At 41.4% G+C, this 22,396-nt stretch overlaps 1 protein-coding gene across 7 annotated transcripts in view; it reads right to left on the reverse strand.

Moving 5' to 3' along the window:
- FCHSD2 (FCH and double SH3 domains 2) overlaps positions 1–22,396 on the reverse strand; it is a 168,782-nt gene that overhangs the window by 131,158 nt on the left and 15,228 nt on the right. For all 7 annotated transcript variants that reach the window (XM_068930774.1, XM_068930777.1, XM_068930773.1 and 4 more), the window contains one exon: positions 3,141–3,186. In XM_068930774.1, coding sequence (XP_068786875.1) covers positions 3,141–3,186 — 46 coding nt within the window. The remainder of the gene's footprint in view (positions 1–3,140; positions 3,187–22,396) is intronic.

Raw genomic sequence — 22,396 nt, forward strand, 5'->3', positions numbered from 1 at the left:
AGCTCACGCATCTCTTCAATGTTAATCTGATCTCCAGAAAAACAGGCAGAGAAAAAAAAACCATAAAAATTAACTCCCACTTTTTTTTAAATCTTACTTGAAACTTCTACTTGAATCTCTAGTCCAAATTGTGAAGTTCTCGTGTAGCTCCCAGAAGAGTCTTTTCTATCTTTTTTCCATGACTTGACCATTAGTGGACAGTTGCCAATGTCTTCAGCTAAGGTACTACAGCTAGCAACTAAATCAACATGCACTGAAACGAGTAGCCCGTTTCGCAGCTCAAACGCTTTGAAGGTATTTGCAAACTCAAACTCATCTACCACACATTACCTACAGTCACATTTCACTCGGAAACGACCGTAGCTGAATGTTGAGTAAAAACCAAAACATGTCAAAACAAAATGGACGACAACTCGAGCGTCCTCAGAAACATGACACAGACTGGGAAAGACTTTGTCGTCAGGTTAAAAGTTAAAGAAAATAATAAAAAGTGTAATAGAGATGTAATTATGATCTCAGAAAATTTTTTCCGTTTTACCTATTTAACATGTCAGGTAAAACATGTGCTTTTCCTGCTACCTAGTAAAAGACTAACATGTTCAGTAAGTTCTACTTCCATCTAGCAAATGAATATTCTCAGTCACTAATCACAGCTAGCTCATTAATCATGGAGAATAGCTAATAATAATACAGCGTTGCAATTTAAACACTATTATTATTATTAATGGGAAATGAAAGCCTTTAAATGCTATCAATCCGGAATATTAAGATAAGCCTTTAAGCATGTATTACCTAACGCCATACTGAAAATACAGGTACAATAGCTTAGTGTATATTTACAACAGATCTAGAAAGTACAGCGAGATTACAGTAACAGGACTGATGTCAGATACTTTTCCCATTTATACCATTGTGCAACCTAAAAAAGTCAACGAAGAGCCCACTGGAGGTAGACAATAAGCAGAAAAACCACTCCTGCTCCGAAAAGCTTAGATGGCAACAAGCACAGCAGGTAAACAGATTCAGCAGAAAGCCCTTGATAAAGTAAGACTTAGGGTAATTTACACACAAATCCTGTAATTCATCACATACATCCAAGCCACTTACCACGTAATCAGGGATAAATTAAAAACACCAAACCATGGTGTTTCACCAGCGTTTGTGCAGGTTCTCTCTCCAAACAAAAGCACACCGCGTAGAAACTTGGCACTCAGGTACAGTGAATCAGCACGCAATTTTTTTAAGCCAATAAAGTGTTCAGTTTTGAAAAGCTATGGGAAACTTATTTTTACTGTTCACCCTCCCACTTTTTTTTAGCTTGCCAAAAAAAGGCATAAATTAAATATTTCAAGTTTCCCAAGGTGACAAAGGACAGATGGACATTCAGTAAGAAAAATCTTTGAAAAGGTTTAAAAATCTTGCTTCAAAACCTTGCTCATGAGCATTTCTAGTTATTTCTATAACTGTTTTAAGTGGAACCTCCCATTGTTAGTAAACGAGACTTTACATTTATTTTGATTACAGTTGCTCTCACCAAAATGTTTTATCTAAAATTTTGCTACCGTCTTCAAAACAGAAATCCTTTTATAGACCCAAGAAGAAACATGCAACATTATTCTTGAACTGTACCCTTATCACCAAACCAAGGAAGCAATCCCACAAAACTTCATTCATTTAAGCAGTCGTTCAATGAATCTCAAATGATGCAGCTGTATTGCTGCGAATGTTTTTTTTTTTAATGCAAATATCTGAAAGCCTCTGTTGTTAACACTGAGCTGTCCAAATCTGAGAACCTAATTATTTTTCTACCTTACCAAGACCTTTCCTTAAAGGCAGTGAAGGCTAAAAATGTCTCTGCATATAAAAACGTGTACCACCGTGACAAGAAAAATGTATTAAGAATTGATCTTAAATCCTCTACAGTGTCATTACACAATCACTAAAGAGTATACAATCAAAGTTATGCTAAGCATATATTGATCCTGTAATTGAAAAATTACTACATTTAATCAAATGGAGTGCAACTGCTGATGTGATCAATGTATGCTAACGTAAATTCAAGTACAATGAAAGCGTGGGAGCACCAATAACTACAGACCTTTGGAACAATTGTGAGTTTTGGATTAAATTCAGTAAAAATTTCATTTGACTTGCTAAGTGTTTTCAATTGCATTTTGGGCTGAGACCACATGCAGAAAATCTAGGACTGGTAAAACATACGTAGCATAGTTTCAAAGTATATGCAAATTCAGAATAGAGAAGACAGTTCTGCATGTACTTGTGGATGATACAGCACTAATGACTAAACAGATGCTTCAGCCAACAAGCTAGGTTTGGAAACATGGTAGTGACAGCTTTTATTTTCAGGTTTCACTTCTACCACTGCCCGACCATCAACAGTTGTAAAGGTAGGTACATCTTCTGCTGTATTTATTGCACATGGAGCGCCACAAGTTCCCTCACTTCTATTTTATTCTATCTGCAATCTATTTAAAAGTACATTAATTTATTTTTAATTTGTGGTACTTAGACTTAAGCTCTAAGAACCCTTACTGTAAATTAAGCAGACAGCTGCTCCTTATTAGATGCTTTCTATTTCTGGGACAAGAGAGGAGGAAAAAAAAAAAAAAAAAAAAAAATCAATTCTCCTTCCTTTTCCATAAAGGCATCAAAATTCATTCTGCTCCCTATCACAAGCATTAGCCCAAATCTGGTTGATTTTATTTCAGACCACTGGGAAGCTGAGCTTACCAGACAATGTGAATATGAGTTTGTTTTGGAGTACGGCTGCTAAAACACATTTCCTCTCCTATAACTGAGCTAATTTCGCTTTTTACACAGTTTTCACACTAACTTCTGAGAAAAATCTCAAAAACTTGATTGAGTTCTTGGGAATTTGAAGAAGCATCAAAAATCTCTTCTTTACCCAAGAGCTTCATCCAGTCAAACGTCCAAGAAAACACAGCATGGACCCAGTCCTAAAAATGCCAAACTGTTGATTCAGAATTTCAGCAGATACTTTCATCCTAACCAGCTTATGGAAAGGGTAAGTGAAGAAACATACACTGTGGAAAACGTGCTAGTGAGTAAACTTGCTCGAGGAACAACGGCACGGACATTACAGTTATCCCAGAACCTACCTGTGCATACTCTTTCTCAATCGCAGCTCTTTTCTGACTGAACGCTCTGAAAAAGAGGGAAAAAAAAAATCCATTAATACATACAGCAATACACTATAAATCCAGCCGTTTACTTGAAAGAGTTTTCTATCATTTCAGCTCAACTATTCTGCTGGACAGTCTTTATAGTTAAATAAGGAACAAAAAGAAAGCAGAATTGTTTGACAACTGTATATTAGTTGCCCAGCAACTACTGCATGTGGACTTCACATATGCAGTGTTTGAACTTCCAAGTTTTATTGGATAAATTCAGTTCCCAGGACTACCAGGGTAAATACTGTTTACTTCATTAAAGGCTCATCGACTTTCCACTGGTATGGCCTAGAAAAGAATTTGGTAGCATACAAAAGGATTTGGCTTTCATACATCTAAATTTACCTTTTTTTTTTTTTTTTTTAAAGTCGTGTTTCCTCAACAGCGACTGAACCTATCTGATTAATAGGTCTAGTCGCAAAACTAACAGCACCCCTTTCAACCCCTGTCATCCCACAGCAATACCCTCGTTCACCCATTAACGCAGCTCTACCACATTAGGCCCACTTAACGCAAATGGTGCCAATCACAGCATGCCATTTTCCATCAGCATCGCTGCTGTACTCCTATATAGAAGCACTCAAAACGCACCATCTCGGTGTATTTTAAACGGAGGTTTCAATCCACCACCACAGTTATATCAGGGAGAAAGCTCAACTGTTTAGATGTGTTGTCCAGGCTCTTTCACCAGGTGCTTTGCTAGCTTAAGCTGTTCCCTCTTCATGCACTGAATATCCAAAGCACAATAATTTTCTTCAAGCTATGCTATAAACTACTTTGACTGAGCTCAAGGGTATGCCATCACCACAACAGAAATCTAATTCTATTTAAATTAGTTACACAATAATTATGGTGACATGCTAATAAAAAAAAAAAAAATCCTCAGGAACATCCTATAATAGGGTTAACACCAATAAATACAAGCAAAAGGAGTCCTAAACAGGCTCTTCCTACCCCCGTTTATTCCTTTTCACCCTTGAAGGGCACACACACGCTGATAGGGCATTACAGACGCAGTCTTCCTAGCAGGATACAAAACAAAAGTCCATACGAATTGTGATCATTTAAAATGCGCTGGAATCCTTTCCAAGGATTAACGACAGCCCTGAAGAGCTGGCCATATTCCAGCTCCAGTAATTACATGGCATCTTCCTAAACCTCCCGTGTAGCTCAGGTGAGTATAAAAGGCTGCACTTCCATGCCACGTGAAACACCTCTATACGAAGAGGTAAAGTTGTCCGAGACACTCATAAACGAACCTATTTTGTAAAGCCGTCAAGATATTTAATCGGTCATTACAACCTGGTTTATTTTAGGTTCTCCTTTTCCAAAGTCCAGTATCCCAACCAGTTTAGGAAGCATATCTAAAGACACAGTAGTCTCAAAAAAAAAAAAAAAAAAAAAAAAAACCTTTATTTTTCTTCTGGAAGTCCAGATGACTTCAGAAGTAATTAGTAACACCTGAAATGTATTACCAATATTGAAAAGATAAAAAGAAAACAAGCAGCTGTCCTCGAAATGTAATTCTGGGAAGACTTATTACCAAAAGACAGTTATTTTCGCATTCTCGGCCAATCTTATTTGGGAACGTATAGCCACAGCTAAGTGTCAGAAATACCTTCATTAATTTACACGCAAACTGGATATGGAGCAGTACATTTCACCACGAGGTTTTCTCCATTCAAAACAAATTCCACTTAAACTAATTGCATAACAATAATCGTGACAAGCTGGAAGCTTAAGATATCCTCTAAAAACCTCCTGTATTAAAAGGTTTACGTTAGAGAAGAAAAACAAAAGCCTTCAACTGGCCCTAGTATAGAATTACAAAATACCATGCAAATCAAATTTACCCGGAAAACCGGCAGAAATCTTGGACTCAGACTTGGCACGGCTGCAAGTTGCAGCATGAAGAAAGAGTGTTGTACAGTAGCAGCTCCATAAATTGGAAACGTTTTAGAGTAATTTGAGATTTTATTCTGTATTTTAAACAGAGTACTACAAAAAAAAAAAGAGTCACATAATTCAATTTATACAATTCTTACATTTGTGTTTGATCTGTGTTTTGGTGAATCAAGAAAACAGCAAGTACTGCAAGACTGACAGGATCAGCCATCTGCATTCCTTGCAGTTGCTGCTCTCTGTTGCTTTGTGACTGCATTTCCCTTCATTAGTCAAACACAAAGCTGTTTTTAACCTCAGGCCAGTTTATACAGAAATCCTTTTATGACGACCATAAATGTATTACAAAACATGAAGAAATATGAGACTTACGTAGGCAAATTTCCCAGGAGAAAATAATTTCAAGTAGAAAAAACAGACTGATAAATCCATCATATTGTCGTATCTTGGGAAACTTGAAAATTTTCATGTGTACATCTAGCTTTTATGTGCAAAGCTGGGACTTTATTCTTAACCTAAACAAACACTAACTCACTCACTATGCTTATTTCTACAAGCATTAACCCATGCAGTGTGCTTACCTCCTTTGTCCCATTAGAAATATTTCAAGAGCAGTGAAAGTCTTAGAAAGAGAGGGAAAAGGAACAAACGTAACCAAATTCAGCAATATTTGCGTATACAATCAAGCTACGACCATTTCCCAGTTTATTTTAAGAACAGCATTTGCCGCTGCCCTCATATTGCGGGCAGTCCTGATTGGAACAGTCTCTCCTAAATGATTACTTGCCCCGTTCAGCTAAGAACGGGGAGAAGGACCGCGCCTGGGGTTAGAAAGGTCTTCTCTTTCAGATTAAATACGAGCAAGAATATCTGAGGAGGAGCGGGGTGGAGATTATTCTGCTATGTAACGGGACACAGCCATCTCCCTCTCTTACTTCCATTGCTTACCAGGCTCCTGACCTGGGATAATATACTCCGAGACGCATAACAAGGCTGAGCAAGTCACTTTGCTTCCTGAGGACCGCAGCTCTTCGGTCTACCTCGACTCGTAAGACTTTACGTGATAAAAAAAAAAAAAAAAATCTGGATTAAACTTAATGATCTGTGATATTAAAGAAATTAGACTGGATGATCCGACTTTGCCTCGGGCGCTGTGAAATGGTGGAACAGTAAAGGGGGGCAGGGAAGAAAAACTACACTTACTTCCATCCTAGCTTTGCTAATGCTACGTTCACCAGTGCTAAATCATACCTGTACCTTTAAATTCCCAAAAAAACAAGTTCAGTCACTGCCAAGTATTTAAATTACTCATATCAGTCATTCATTCAAAATAATAGATGCTATTAAGTATTCAAGTATCTTTTGAATTTTTCATCGTAAATAAGCCTAACACTGTGAAGTAAAGAGTTAGATGAGTGGAGAAGGAGGCTTCGAGAAGCCCTCCAACGGAGCTGTCAGGGAGCACGAGAAACGGGCCGAACCAACCTGTTAGGTGTGCGCCTGCTTGGCGAGGATATGTCTAAAGCTCTCACTTTTATGGAAAACTGTATATTAACATTAAATATATACATTAATATGACACAACGCTATTCTTGCCAAGATTACCAAGTTAAACAGAGGCTGAAGAACACACATTACACAGGAAAAACAGCTAAATACAATTACACAATCCAAATTTAAAAGTGAATTTCAGTATATTAAAAAGTTAATTTAGCTACAAGCGGAAAGCTATACAGAGAAACTGAACGTAAACAGACACTTCACGTACAATCCTCTTAAATAAAACAAGAGGCTGCATTTGCGCACAGCGAATGCATTTCCAGTTAGCGGCTGAGAAATTCAACAGCGAGCCAAGCACCGATGTGAACCGCATCTGGAGCGTGTTTCTATGCAAGACCACGGTACATAACGGTCCAAAACCAGACGTGTTAACTGATAAACTGGTATAACTTGCTCAGCATTAGCAGCTTGCGTTACTGTGAATTTTTTTTTTTAGCTACGGCCATTGAGATAAATTGTTTAGGAATTTTAATGGGCAAATATAAATCATTACTGTTTTATACAGCTATGCAAAGTACCAGAAAACACACAAAACTAGTATCATTACTGAAATATCCAAAAATACTTGACTACTCAAAAAACGCACCTGTTTTTTACTGATCTCTACCTAAGAGAGCTCCCAACCGCTACACTAACATAACCCAGCAGCAGCAAACGCCAAAGCATCAGGCTCAGCTCTAAGATGACCAGACTTCCCCGGGCCAGGAGACCCGACACTTTCAGTGTGACAAACCTGGAAGGGGAAGAAAGGAGGGGACAAATTTACACGTACACACCTTATGCGATGGTAAGCAGAAAAAAAGAGTCAGAACTAAGATTACTCTCCAAAGTCTCTTTTTAACCCTTTTCATACAGCTTGGCTGTATCCCTAGCAGAAGCAAAACGACAACGGCAGTGTTTTCCCTCTGCTTTACCAACCGCTGATCTCACCGAGTGGACAAAGCGAAACCCACACGGGAGCAACAACAGATGCAGACCAACGAAGCAGAACTGTGACGCTTCAACACAATGAGAGGAGGAATGGGAAAAAGGTGGAGGAATACGAGATGTTTGCTTGCTTTGACTCTATGAGGGTAACCAGGTCATTTCAGAATTTGGTTTAGAAATCAATTCACCCCATCTAGAATCCTCAAAGTAAATTGACCTAAGAATTGCAGAGCGCTTGCCAAAATATTTCAGACCGAATCGATTCGCCAAGAGTCAAGGAGGCGAGTCAGCGAACAATGACAGGCCCCAAAACCTCCAGCTTCCTGAAAAATAGCACAAGAATAATTCTTAATTCAGACTTTGCAACTCCTGCTCGTAAGGTACGCCGGTAGCACATGCGCTCAGAGTACAGCGATGTCCAAACTACTACTACGTTTTGGTTTTTTTTCTTTTTCAAGATAAAAGGAAACATTCTTTCCTAGAACATTTTGCTCCAAAACTTTCCTAGTAACGTTAAAGCAGATAGCTCCCACTTAAAACAGAAAAACTCCACAGAAAACTCAAAAGCCAATAATATGTTCTAGAGTCAGTTACACGACTACGGTTTTATCTAGAATTGCCCATTCTATTTATTCCATTTCAGGCAAGACACCGAACAAAAATCACTACTGAACCATCTCAAAGGCCTCTAACAGCGGACATACGCGTGAACGCAGACACTTAACAGAAAGTTAAGTTCCAACCGACCTTCTAGCACTGTATTTTAACTGCATTCATACAATGTTCAGATACCAATCCCCTGCCTCCATTAACTGACAGATCCAGAACGCCTTTTACCATGGCGAGGTGCAACGGAGATTCATCCTAATACGTGGAGGACAGGAAAGGGACCCCGACGGTGAGGCACACGCATTTGAAACAGTGAGGTATGAGATGGCATTGAAACGTGTTTTGGTATTCCTCACCTCTATTACAAATTTCCTTCAATAGCCTGAAGGGTAACAAGATTTTTATTGGGGGTGGGGAGAGAGGTGGATCTACGTTTGGACAAGTCAAGAACTGCTTCAGGTTAAAGGAATAGCAGTCCGATCAGTTCAAACAGGTCAAATATCCTCGTCAGATCAAAATCCAGTATATGAAGAGATATAAATAGACCCTCAGCTGTTAAGCAACATAAACTGCTAGGAATAAAATAGTTGCAGAAACTCAGAGAATCCTGGAACAGTTGAGGCTGAGAGGGACCTCTGGGGTCTCTGCTCCAACCCCCTGCTCGAAGCAGGGACAACTTAGATCAGGCTGCTCAGCCTTGTGTCCAGGATAGGCTTAAATATCTCCAAGGATGGAGATTCCACCATGCTCTGGGCCCTCTTCCAGGGTTTAACCACGCTCAAGGGGGAAATAAGAAGCATTTTCTTATATCTAATGGAAAGTTCCCCGCTCCAATTGCCCCCTTTGCCTCTTGGCCAGACCTGACCACCTTGGGGCTGCGCTAAGCTCGCTCCAGCCTGCCACCAGCTGCCTCATACCGGGGAGCCTCAAACCGGACCCAGTGCCCAGCTGCTCTCTAGTCAGGTACCCCCCAGCCTGTCCCATCACGCAACGTCGGTGTGTCCCAGGAGCAGGACTTGGCATTTGCCTTGGCTGACCTTTGTGAGGTTCCTGCCAGTCCATTTCTCCAGTCTGTCAAGGTCACTCCAAACACAGCCCTGCCTCCAGCATACCTATCAACTGTTCTCCCCAATTTGATAACATTCATTAACTTACTGAGAGCATGCTCTATCCTGTCATCCAGGCTGTTAATAAAGATATTAAACAGTATTGATCCAATATTGATCCCTGAGGGACACTTAGTTGCCAGCTGGACTTTGTACTGCTGTCCACCACACTTGGGGGTTGGGAAGTCTAGCCAATTTTCCACCCGCTTTACTGTCCACTCATCTAGTCCATGTGCCCCCAATGTGGCTGTAAGTGTACTACAGGAGACTGCATCAAAGGCCTTACTAAGGTCAACACATACAACATACACTGCTGTTCCCTTGTCCACACAGCCAGTTATCATAGAAGGCACTTGGGTTGGTCAGGTACTATTTGCTCTTGATAATCTATGCTGGCTGTTCTCAATCACCTTCTAGTCCTCCATGTCCCTGGAAATAGCTTCTGGGAAGTTTTGCTCCATAACCTTCCCAGGGACTAAGGTAAGGGTGATCAGCCTGCTGTTTCTCTGATCCTTCTTTTAGCCCTTCTTGAAAAGGCGTGTAGCATTTGCCGTTTTTCTCCCATTACCAGGAACCTCCCCTGATTGCTATGACTTTTCAAAGATGATAGAGTGAGCTATCTGACCACATCTCTGTACCCCCAATAAAGTCATAGGTCTGTAACCACACACAGATTTCTAATTTCCCCTGGTTGCTCCCCAGGCTGCATGCATTTATGTACAGGTACTGGAGATAGATCACCAGTCACACTGCTCTCACTAGGGAACTACAAGAGCCTCTTCCAGTAATACTGTCCCCCAGACACTTCCTCACTATATCCCATACCTTCACGTCAGATTATGGTAATCCTCCCCTAACATACCTAGCTTAAAGTCTTCCTTACTAGGTTAGCAAGTCTGCTGGCAACGGCGGTCTTGCCCCACACATTGTGCCAGATGGATCCAGCCTCCCCCACAGTCCTTGTTTCTCAAAAAGGCTCTCATGTTTGCAAAATCCAAAGCCCTGCCTGCTACGTTACGTGCACAGCCAAGTGTTGATCTCCTGGATGTGTCCACTCCTACCCAGCCTTTCTCCTTTACTGGAAGACTTGGGAACACCCTCAGACCGCCATGCCCTTCACTCTTGCCTCCGGAGTTCTGGGGTCACTCTTTACACATTCAAGGTGCAGCTCCCTAAACAACTGTTGAACATGTGCTTGACGCTCCCTGGTCAATCTGTGGAAGATTAAAGATCTAACACTCCCCAGTCAGGAAACAGCCAAGAGAAGGGGCCTGCTCGAGCTGACAGAAGTTGACCCTCACCAACAGCAGCAAGCCGCAGGGAGCTCCCAGAAGAAGCCTGGAAGCCACTGCACCAACTGCTGCAACTTGTAGCTTACCCTGCTGCGCTCTTCCTGTCAACCCTAAGGAAACTTCACTGAAAGCACATGCCCGTTTAAGCAAAAGGCATGGCATACCGAAAGAAAAATCTGAACGCCTCAAAGGTAAAACAATTCAGGTCAGAGAGTTACATTTGTAAATGGTTACAGTTGCACTAAAACTTCTCCTGTAATTCCAGTTCCCATTACTGAGTCAAAAGGCAAGCAGTCCTGAAGCACTTGAGGGGGAAGGTTTCAAAATATTTTCCCACGTTGTAGCAAAACAGGATTTCTTTAGGAAGGCTGAAGTTTTTGTTTGGAGGCTGAATTCATCGCTTTGAGCCGGACACACATTATTTGCAAAAGCAATATGAATATTCGATTCAGTTCAAAGAGAAAACGGGCATGGAATTATGGAGCACTGCAACTACAAATCAAAAACTTTCCGCCAGAAAAAGAATGCATGTTGCAATTATACACCAAAAATACACCCTGACCATTGGTCTCTAAATCAGTGACTCTAGGGAAAGGTGGCAAAGTCCTTCTTACTTTGCAGTTTACATGTATTTCACACATTTTACCCTCTCTGCATAGGAAAGGCTACTGAAGAAATCTGAATTTCAAACATTAGAGCTAACTCGTCCCCCTTTCCCCAGCAGCACAAAAAAAACGCACCACAGTGAAACAATATAGTACAATTAAACAACGTTTGTATCTAGTTTTCAATTTAAGGACAGGTGTGTTGCTAACAAAGGCACAACTCAGTGCAAAGGTACTTCAGCTAGCAGCAAGCATCAACGTAAATCCGTTTAGGCCAGCGGTTGGCAATAAGCGCTCAGAAAATATAGCACCAGCAGCTGCATACCTAATTAGGTACTTCAGGAATACTAGTACGTAGGGACAAGCAGCATTAATACTCACGTTTCATGTGCAGCAGAGACAAAGCAGACATACCTGGAGCAGCAATCTATCAAAACTCCCCATCAGGAAGAGACTCTGACAGGCTGCATGTAAAGAATAGCCTCCTTTTCTCCTTTTTCTGTTTCTACTAAACAAAATTACCACAACCTAGGCCTTTAAAATGATTTGCATAAAATTCCAAGTGACTGAGGCTGAAAAGCCTCTATTTCTGAGGTTATTTATGTACACACTTATAATTCACACTTATCTACAGACACACTTAGAAGAAGCCTTAGCAGCAGCCTGAGTGCAATAAATTAGGTCATTAAAATTAGAAACATATTTCTAATAAGAAGGGCTCTCCTTTTAGCTCCTTAACACCAGGTAAGTGCATGTGTGGATCTTCAAAGAAAGGAAAGAATAACACACCACTTCAAAGAGGCAATTTGAAACACTACATACAATGGAGGCAGAACCATCAGAAGTGATTTTCATCACAAAGTACCCACTGCTTTGAATTCAGAGACTTGCGTAGGCTGGGGAGTTCACACAATTACACGAAAGACTGCCTTGCCTTCTTCCAAGAAAAACTTCTCCCCTAAACGCCGAAAATGCTGTAATCATAGGACAACTCACCAGCTTTACCTGGAACGCAATAACAGAACCATTTCACTGTCTATAGCACATAAAACCTCTATCAGCTTTGTGATTCAACACAAGTATCTGACAGACAACTGAAAAGCTCTCTAAGCTTTCCTCTGTTTTATATAGAGCTCAGACCTGGTGTCAGCAGGCAAGGGGGGAAAAAAAAAAAACAGAAGATAATTACCCTTTTTCCCCCCTACCACCCAGCAAAAGGTAAGCCAGAGCAAGTTCACTGCTGCTCCACTATCAAAGCTACATCTAGCGCAAAACAGAAAAACAAATGCAATACTATGGAACTCAGTTAAGTGATTTCAGCCTGGACTCTGTAACTACTGACATTACACCAGCACTCATCTTTGGATAAGGCTCGGAGCTATCACTGAAAACGTCCGCGCGGTCCTCTCCTCTGTTCCCAAAGGCATATTCCCCATCCCACCTCCCTTGAGCCAGCATTAGTAGCTGCACAGCTGCAAAGTCATCTGGGACCTAATCAGGATTAAAAGGAACCTTAAAAAAAAAAAAACAGTTTTGCAGACTGCATGGCTGCACATGCATTAACTCCAACACAGAGGAAGAGACGAAGGAACACGCAGCCCCAAGACAACCACTTGGCAGCAGTTGAATGGACTTAAAACTGGCTTGTCCCGATCATAAAATTCATGCGCAACTTGTCAGAAGACTGGTTAAAAACTTTTACATCAGTCTGCACACTTTGTTATCCATTTCCTTTTTCTTCTCAGCCTCAAAATAAAACAATCGCTGATGCTCCGTGCTTTTGAAATAAGAAACTTCAAAATGAATTTCAAAATTCATACAGCACTGGTTCACTGCGCAGCGTTAGGGTGCTCCTTTAACGTCATAAAACATATGAAGATTGCAAAAGACCGAGCCAGCAATAAATATCAAAAAAAAAAAAAAAAAGAAACACGCATTCAACACACTACATAGAAGAGTTTTAGAAAACAGCATTACCATGCTTCCTGGCACCAGTGCCACCTGCCCACCATGCCTACACTGATCACTGAATAACACTAATAGTATTCTACTCACGCACCAAAAAGCTCACCTAGGACAAAGCCCGCCAACTCCATTTTTCAGCAATGCTTTTATCATGATTTACAGCCCGGTTCTTTAGACTAAGTTTATGCCAACACTTCAATTCACTCTTGTTCACTAACACCACTAAGTATTATTTTTTTTAAAAAACCTGTATTACATCTAACACAAATCTAACTTCTGTTTTGATATACGGCCATAACCACACCACGAAAACAAAGCAAGTGACTTGTAAAAAGCAGCAAAGTTCAGAGTGAGAAAGGCACCGTGCATGTTTCAAGTGCCACAGGCGGGCCTGTACACCTGGTACGAATATGACCAACCGCCTAATCTTGGCCCAAGCTGGTTGGACGTTCAACAGCTGTGACGTGGAAGCTCTACAGCCGCGTTAGTGCAGTATCAGAGCTAAAAGAGCTGCCACCTCCAAGAACGGAGCAAAGGAGCTTAACCATCTGCATCCATTCGGACAGCATGCCCGACTGTCTTGGAAAACATGAAAACAAACCTGCTCGAGTACTCTCCACTAGCTAGCGGGAAAAGGTGACATTTCTTCCCTGAATCAACCTGGAAAAGGGTAGAGGTACAGAGATCCCCACCCAGAAGCAGTCCAGAGACTCTGGGGACAACAAGACATAACGCTACCCATAAAGCTTCACCTTAAACAGAACCTGCAAAAGAATTAATTCCTTCGTTAAGACTCGCAACAACTCTCTCCGTCATCATACCATCCGGAAGTCACTGGCAACCAAAGATATTTCACCAGCGTGGGCGCCGCCTCCTTCCGCTTTCTGGCCAGTGAGACTCAAGTTAAATATCCCTGCGTTTCAGTCAAACCAAAGGTTGCCCCTCTCAGACTGGACCTCATACCACGACTCTCGCAAAAAAGCGACTGAAGAGATGCAGAAACCGCAGCTAGGCGGACTCGCTTTCGTTTTGTTCAAGACGGCTACCACATCACGACAGAGGACTTCAGCTTCCTTTTCAGCCAGTCCTCCAACAAGAAGCACCAGCTACCGTATTAGAGCCAAAAACTGCCTTTGTGTTAGCTTTTAAAAAATAAAATGCTCTTTGTTGGATGATTTTATAGCACCCGACTGAAACAGATCTCTTTCTAGGAAGACAACTATTTCATACGCACGCTGTCACCTTCCAAATTTATCTGTTAAAGCAAAAGACATTCACCAACACTTTCAGCAAGGAGCAAACGTCTGGATCACTCAGGGCACACGCCTTTACCCTAGGTCTAAGCAACTGCAGCAGTGCTGTTATTGCCTTTCCTGCCGAGGGTTTTGTACCACCTGCGTTTATCAACATTCATATCAGAGCACGTCTTGGCTTTACTCCCCAAATCACAGGTTAAGCACAAAGGTCTGGGAGCACACCGTGCTTATAAAGACTGAGGCAACAAAAAAAAAAAAAAAATTGAATACTGTAGCCTTTTCCCCAGGGTCCATCACCGGGCTGCCTCCCCTATTGCCTCTGAACTTGTTATGCTACTACCACGCTTGTAGCATCCTTTTTATTACTCTTCACATTTCTCACCAGATACTACCCGTGAGCAGCCAAGCAATGCTTTAATACTCCTCCTTTACTGCCTGCCATTATTTTCACTTCTTGTACGCTCTCTCCCAGCTCCTTGCTTAGCCACGTAGGGCTCCTGCTGAAATTCCTGGCTTTCGCACACAATGCGATGGTTTACTCTCTACCTCAGCTCTCTGGAAGCCTTCCTTAAAAAACAACACATCAATCTGGGCGTCTTTCCCCTTCCTGGCTGCTTCCCAGGAGATGCTGCCTACCGACTGCACGAGCAAGCTGAAATCTGCTCTCCCGACAGCCTTTCTCCAGGTCCTGAACTCCATTTGTGGTCCTGGAAGGCCAAGCTGCCGCTAGTCTGGACAGGACTCCCAACAGCAAGCTACGAAAACCAGGCTTCCTCCCTAGGCAAGTACAGAGGATTTGCAGTTGTTACACTGCACGAGCACTGCAATGCAGTGCAGATGTGGCCTCCACATCAAGCCTTTAACATTGACTTTTTACAAGAGCATACCACTGTGATCATCTCCAGGTAACCCAAGTTCCCCTCAGCTGTGAAAGCACACAAGGCAGAAGAGAGGACTCGAGACCATCCTCACCTGCAACCTAACCTTCTGCCACAGTGAAGCTCTGCGACCCACGTCAGGGAGCGGGTGACGTTTCCTGCTTGCGAACCAACTACAGAGCTCTGCCTGCTCTCAGCAGATGGGTGGAGGACATCTCACAGCTCTCAGGCACGAAGGTTCGCAACATCAGGGAACTCCTGGCCTGGCGAGCCAAGAAATTCAGCTCTCCTTGCTGTAGGGCACTGTTCTTGCAGCACACTGGCAAAGCACACCTCACTTTTTCTACTTGCCTTAGTGTAGCTGGCCAGTTCTCTGGCAAGTATAAAGCATGAATGTTTTTGAAACTTGCTTCTAACATGCATATTCTTTCTACTATCTCCTCCACAATTATAGTAACTTTAAAATAAAACTGGCAGGTCTGCTGAAAACAGCTTTAAAAGTTCCTGCAGAATGGTATTAACTGACAATTCAAACATCCTGTACTATATTGGAGCTCTTTTCTCTTCTATAAATTCTTTACTGCAGAACACGTCACCATTTTCAAACAGCAGTTCTCCCCAAGCAAGTTAAAGTTACAATCCCACCCCCCCGTCTTTTTATAGTCAAGTATATAAAAATCCCTGTGTTGATTGAACTACTATAAAACATTTTACTACTCTGAAGAATCCTGCTACCTCTTTCTACTCCTATGCTGCTACACAGAGGATTTACAGTAACCTTCACCAGCTGCTTCTGATTCAGCATCTCAATACTGCAATTAGAAGCACACCCTTCCTCACTAACCATCTTGTGCAGCTTTGCTGAAGTTTCTCCTACGCCATTTTTATTTTTTAAATATCTACTTATTCTCAACTAAGATAATTACACTAAAAGAAAATTCTCTTGTATGTAGACTGAGGTGGAAACATTTCAACCACTTTGCAGCAAGTCTGCTTATAACATAAATCAGTATACAGCTTACTATATAATGAAGACCTTTCCAAATCAGCGAATCAAAGCTCTGCATGATAGTGCGTCAAAACTGTTCTTCCCTCCTTCATGCTGGCATTCATCTACAATTGTTTTGCTACACTTTGCATACAGTCTTCAGTATCTTGATCTTCTTGCCCTCCACTCAAGGAGCAAGATCCAGGTGACCAATGATGGAGAAAGGAATTAACATTTGTCCAAAGTTTAACTAACACCAACTCTGGCATCCGTGGCCTGCCAATACTTCTTACCTGGATTTGGAGGCTCTTAAAAGGTAACTGTTAAAGAACTGTTAAAATAGAAACGGAAAGAAAATGTCTAGGCATTGATTCCAGAGGAATTAGAACAACCTAGAAGAGAGAGAGACTCAGAAATGATACCCTGCTACCATTGAGCCCCATCCTTGACTTACAGTAGAGCTGTGTCTAAACACAGCTACAGGTCTTAGTTATCATCAGCATTCTTCGGGGTGGGGGAGAAGCTTATTCTAACACTCAGAAGTAACTAAACCAGAGAAGGCTTAACACGCTGTAAGAGAAACGAGTGGCAGCAGATTTAGAAGACGTAATTTCCCTCATTTTACTGGGAAATAAGGCTCCAGTCCGTAGAGAAAAAAATCAAATAATTCCCATTATCTTCTGTAGACGGAAACTCTCCAGTTAACGCTGGGCTCACGGTGATTGGGGACTGCCCCCCAAACCTCGTGACAAAATTCAAGACTCCAAGTTCTGTTATTACCTTTCAGTCACTGCATTGGCCCACCGGTTTCAAAATGATCAGCTAGCGTATTTTTGGCAACCTCCGCACTTTATCTTTTTTACTCCTTTGAATCGAGTGAGTTTAAAAGAACAAAACTAATCTGCCTTGCATGCACACATAGAGAGAGCAGCTAAACTAGATCTTGCTTTGAAGCACAAAATCCAGACAGCCTAACTTTGAATTTCTCGGCTTGGGAGGTTTTCACACACGAACGATTTCCTGCTCTTTAAAAAATACTCCTCCCTAAAAAGGGCATTTAAAATTTTAAGAGTAAACTGCTTGCTGAGGACAATAGCTAAACTGATGTACTTAAAAGTCTAAGAATTCCTTGTATAACGTGCTGTGAAGTTGTGATCTTTACCAGGACATTGACAGGTTACTCAGAACTGGCAAAAACCAGTGGGGACACGTTTAGGTGTTCTCCATAACATTCATAACATACATATTTGTAACATAAGCTTTTTAACGCTGCACTTTTACATATACTCAGTAAAAGTTATCCAATTAAAAAAATATATATCCTAACATATACTTAAAATACTCGATGCGGCAGTGCAAACCCACAAGCAGATTGCAGTTGACAAGGGAGTTGTTTTAGCAGCACCCGAGCTTCCCGTAAGTCAGGAGCTTCTCTTTCATAAACCTATCATAAGCAATTTTCTTCCAAGTTTCAGTTTTAAGTGTGCTTCAGGACTAAGGTTTTGCTCATCATTTAAAATGTTCTAATCCACACAGCCCAGGATAAGCGAGCCTTTCTTAAAGCATGACATCTCTTGAACTCATGCCTCAACGATGCTCCTCTAACTGCACACAGAAAAAAAAAATCCAGACAACACTAAACAAGCAACGTACACACCATAAATCACATTACGATACAGTTTGGGATTAGGATGAGTTGCTACTAGCAACAAAGCTAAAAAAAACCACCCTAAAACAAAAAAAAAACACAATTCTGTCACTAGACATAGAGAATTTTTGTAACCTCAAACATAGAGAGTGTTTTCAGCAATTTGCCTCAGAAAAGTACGAGTAGTCCAGCAATGGGATCAGAGAAACACAACGTGCAGACACAACACAATGCTAAAACAATGGCGTTTTCCCGTTAACAGAATTAAAAAAAAAAAAAACACTCAAAAAGAACAACCGGAAAGTCGATACTGAGAATGAAAATTTGATTCATTCTCCTTGATACAAAAGTGCAAAACTATTTATAGTATTAGCATGCACAATAAATATGAAGATTGTTTTCTAACTTAAATGTATTTTAAGTGATTACTAAAACTCACGTTTTTGCTTCAAATGGAAAATAAAACAATAAAGAGAGAGGATTTAGATAAATACAAAGGTACTTTTTATAGCTTATCCAAGACTGATTCATCACCTTCAAGATATTTCCTATTTACAACAGCACTAGCATATTATAATTCAGAGAGTCTGCTTGGATTTTTTTGGAAAACAGGAACATAATGAGCTGCTTTGATTCCCATTTGCTTGACAGCTCTCTGAGAAAACATATTTCATCATTAACACAGCTTGTTTTATCCAGGATCTACAAAATGTTTTGCGGTAGGCAACAAGAGTCTTACAAATTTTATTTATTCATCTGTCACACTTTAGGAATGTTGACAGTGCCACCCACTACTATTACACGGACTTTCTTCCTTTCTTTACCTATGATTTTAGTATATGCACTTCATATTTAAATTATGCACTTTACAAGGTTTTATTTTCGAAAGCATTGACATTAAAGCATTAACAATGAAAAGCTGTATTTCAATACATTATGCAACTTATAAGAATTACCAAAACTTTCTTTCCTCATAAAGCCAAATTCCACTACACCTTGACAGTATACGTACTTTATTCTTCCAGTATTTTAAGCCAAAAAGTATAATAGTTCACTCAGGTTTGTTGCCCCATTTGTAAAATAAGTCTGTAGACACATACACAAGCTGCAACTCAAAATAACTTATCCCCACTTCTCATACGCTTTGTAGACCTCAGCTTACTTCACTGCTAAAATATTGTTCTTGGGAGGTGTAAGTGCAAAGGCAACGTTCACACCCTATTTACACCCCAACCATACTCACTGCTCTATGTGCTGATCAACTCCTAACTTCGCAACAAGCTGTTCCCGTGTAAGAAACGGCTGCCATTTGCTGCACGTCTCTGCTAGATGTGATTGCACATACAAGAGCCGGAGAGGAACGTGCCCGCACCTCAGCCACTTCGGTGCAAAGTCTCCTACCTCTGCCAAAGAAAGTGGGTTTAAGCTATTTAAGGATGGTTGCCACACCACAAGGCAGATGAACCAATCTAACCGCTTACTCACAGCTGGGTACACTTTTCTGTGTGCAGATGTCATAACAAGAAAGTACGTTCATGCTCACCTTTGAATTTTCTTTGAACAACAGCGTTCACTCATTTTCTTCCAGGGATATTTAGCTTGCCTTCAGCTTGGATGCAAGAATCAGATCCATCAGTCACGGAGAACTGTGAAACGCCCCTCCACCTGCCCTCCACCATCCTCTCACCAAAATCTTTCCCTCTCAGGATTCATCCAGAATAATGTATCGCTACTACAGCTTGCGGTCTACACACACTGTGGAAAACCAACTATCCCTACCACAGAGGGTGCCTAGTCCAAATGGAAAAGTCCCTCAGTTCCCCACTATTCAACCGAGCTATGGTTATCCCTGGGCCAGACGGGACTCAGAGGTAGCCACAGGAGATACGCTGAACCAGAAGTCCTTACTACACTACGGTAAATGCACCATGCTTTCTGGATTTGGTGTCATTGTTGAAATAAAGAGGAAAAGAAGTGAAAGCACCTAAATTCCTATAGCTGGAGTATCTCCCGGGTAGAAAAATAATTCTAGTATTTTCTTACTAATTTCACTTACCACCAGGACAGAGAGGGCACTGCCTGTCCTTGAACTATTTCTTTTCCAGCTCAGCTTGTCTTCTTTTCTGAAATGACAGCATGACTTATTTCTACCTATTTAACCTGAGCAGCAGCTTCCGAGGGGAACCAGTCATTTCCCAGCCGGCTTAGGTCACTCCCTCTCCAGGGAAAGGGAAGCTGTAATCCCACCCCAACCCTCTTCCAAAAAGCAAAAACGTCACTCAAGCCAACAGCACCAACCAGCCCCTTGAACAAGATATTTAAGTGAGCGAGAGAAGCCTTCTCCTTCGCCACTGGCTTTTCTTGATCTTGCTTACTACCTGCAGCAGCAGCAGCTACTATGAACCTATGAACACCTCGAAACAGGAAGCAGGATAATCTTCCCCGAGGGCAAATACAGCTCGGGTGCTTAACTGGGCATTCAGATTCAGTTCATAATTTAACTATATTGGAAACATATTACTTATGAAAACAGCACTTTTTTGTCGGGGGGCGGGGGGGCAGCAGGAGAGAAAATATCACATAATTAGGGGATTTTTCCAGACTGAAAGGCTACAGTAACAACAGAAAGCATTTGCTAATAGAGGGCGGCAGCTTGCCAGCGTGGCTAGGTAAAGATAAGGCACAACTGATTTCAGACAACTAGCTAGCTATGTCAACAAAACAGGGGCTGGCCTTATTCTAGCATAATATTGAACTAACCTGCTAATTTCAAAAAAAACTTCCAAAATTGCAACTGATAAATTCAGAAGTAGGGAGATTCGTTTGCTCATTTCAGCGTAGAAAAAGCGTTTGGGTCTGTCTGGCTTCACAATACAGTCTCTGGCTAAAAAAGCTGTGGCCTTGGTTATTCCAGTTGTCACTACCGGGACAACAGCATCACAGTGCACCTCCACACGAAGGTCTTGGCCTTAGCTAGCTCCAGCAACCGGGGAACATTAAAGCACCGCTGCTAAGTAAAAGGAACTTTTCAGGGAAGATCAAAGCTCAAAGCGCTCCACAGTCTAGGCCCAGGTTATTTAAAAGCCTGCCCAAAACTCCAGAACAAAGACCCCTGTCCACAGTCACGTTCCCCTGGCACAGCAGGGTAAAGCAGGAAACAGAACGCTCCCAGTCCAAGTCCGAGTTTCCCCACAAAACAGGGAATAACACCACCATCACCCTTCATTTCAAGGGCAGGAAACATACCTTCACCCCTACTTGCGCTGACACATACTCATAAAGACGAAAAAGACGACAACAACCTCCCACCAAAGAAAAAGCCTAAGAACTAGGGAACACGTCTCATCAGGTTGTAGCAACGTCCTGGAAGATGCTCAGATGCTTTGTGTAGATTTTCATGCTATTTCTTTAATATATGATGCCCACTAGCTGCTACAGAAGTGATAAAAGAGAGAGAAAATTTAATTCCTCTGATAGTAAAGAGATGATCAGGTGACTTCTCCCCCGACAACACACTGCAGTACCAGCTTCAACCAACCTTTGGATCAAAACGCTGCAGATTTACTTAAGACAGACTCATTTAATGGCAAAGGTTACATACGCATTCCCAGAAGAAAAGCATAGGTCTCAGATGCATAGAAAAGCTCGGGTATACGGCCTCCTCGGGTTTCTACACAATTCATTAGCTCACGGCAACTAACCCAAACCCATTTTCACATATGTTAAAAGATGAATACAAACAAAATATCGAAAGTATTGGCTTTTCTTAACTACATGAACAGCGTGAGCAGCATTTAAGCCCTGCCTAAGTTCCGACAGATTAGACACTTTCAGGCACCTACTGCTTTGAGAGCCTCCACGTCAGTCATTGACTCACATTAAGCGCTGCTGCACTTTCTGCATGGCTAGCGCAGGGGAAAAATTCAGGTGCCCGAGAACTAACGCACTTCTCGAGTCCATCACATACAGAGTTAGTGATCTGAAAGACTCAACACCTCCCAGATCATTACACCTTTCAGCTCTTCACTTGTATTTGAAACACACAAAAAAAAAATAGCTAGGAAACAGATACACACTAGTCTTACCGCAACTGCTGGAAGAGACTGCAGAGATTACTTCTCTTTCATCTCTTTTCTGACAGCGGAGAGGAAAATGAGGCATACAAGGAAACGCTAAACTCTCTCTAACTGACCCAAAAGATATTAGCTAAACAAAACATTTCAGTACCTCAACAATTAATAAAAAAATTTAATAAAAATGAATATGCCTGCTATGAAGAGATCTGAGTGTTCCTTTAACAGCAAAAGATGAGATTGCTGAAAGATCTAGAGAGGAAATCAAATCATGAGCTTAAAATCATTTTGCTCAGATTCACACATCTTCCTGTTATCCTGCTTACGCATATCTGAATAAAAGCAGCTAAAAAAAAAAAAATTAAAATCAGTAGA

Source organism: Struthio camelus, chromosome 1 (genome assembly GCF_040807025.1).
Source record: "Struthio camelus isolate bStrCam1 chromosome 1, bStrCam1.hap1, whole genome shotgun sequence".
NCBI classification, from domain to species: Eukaryota; Metazoa; Chordata; class Aves; order Struthioniformes; family Struthionidae; genus Struthio; species Struthio camelus.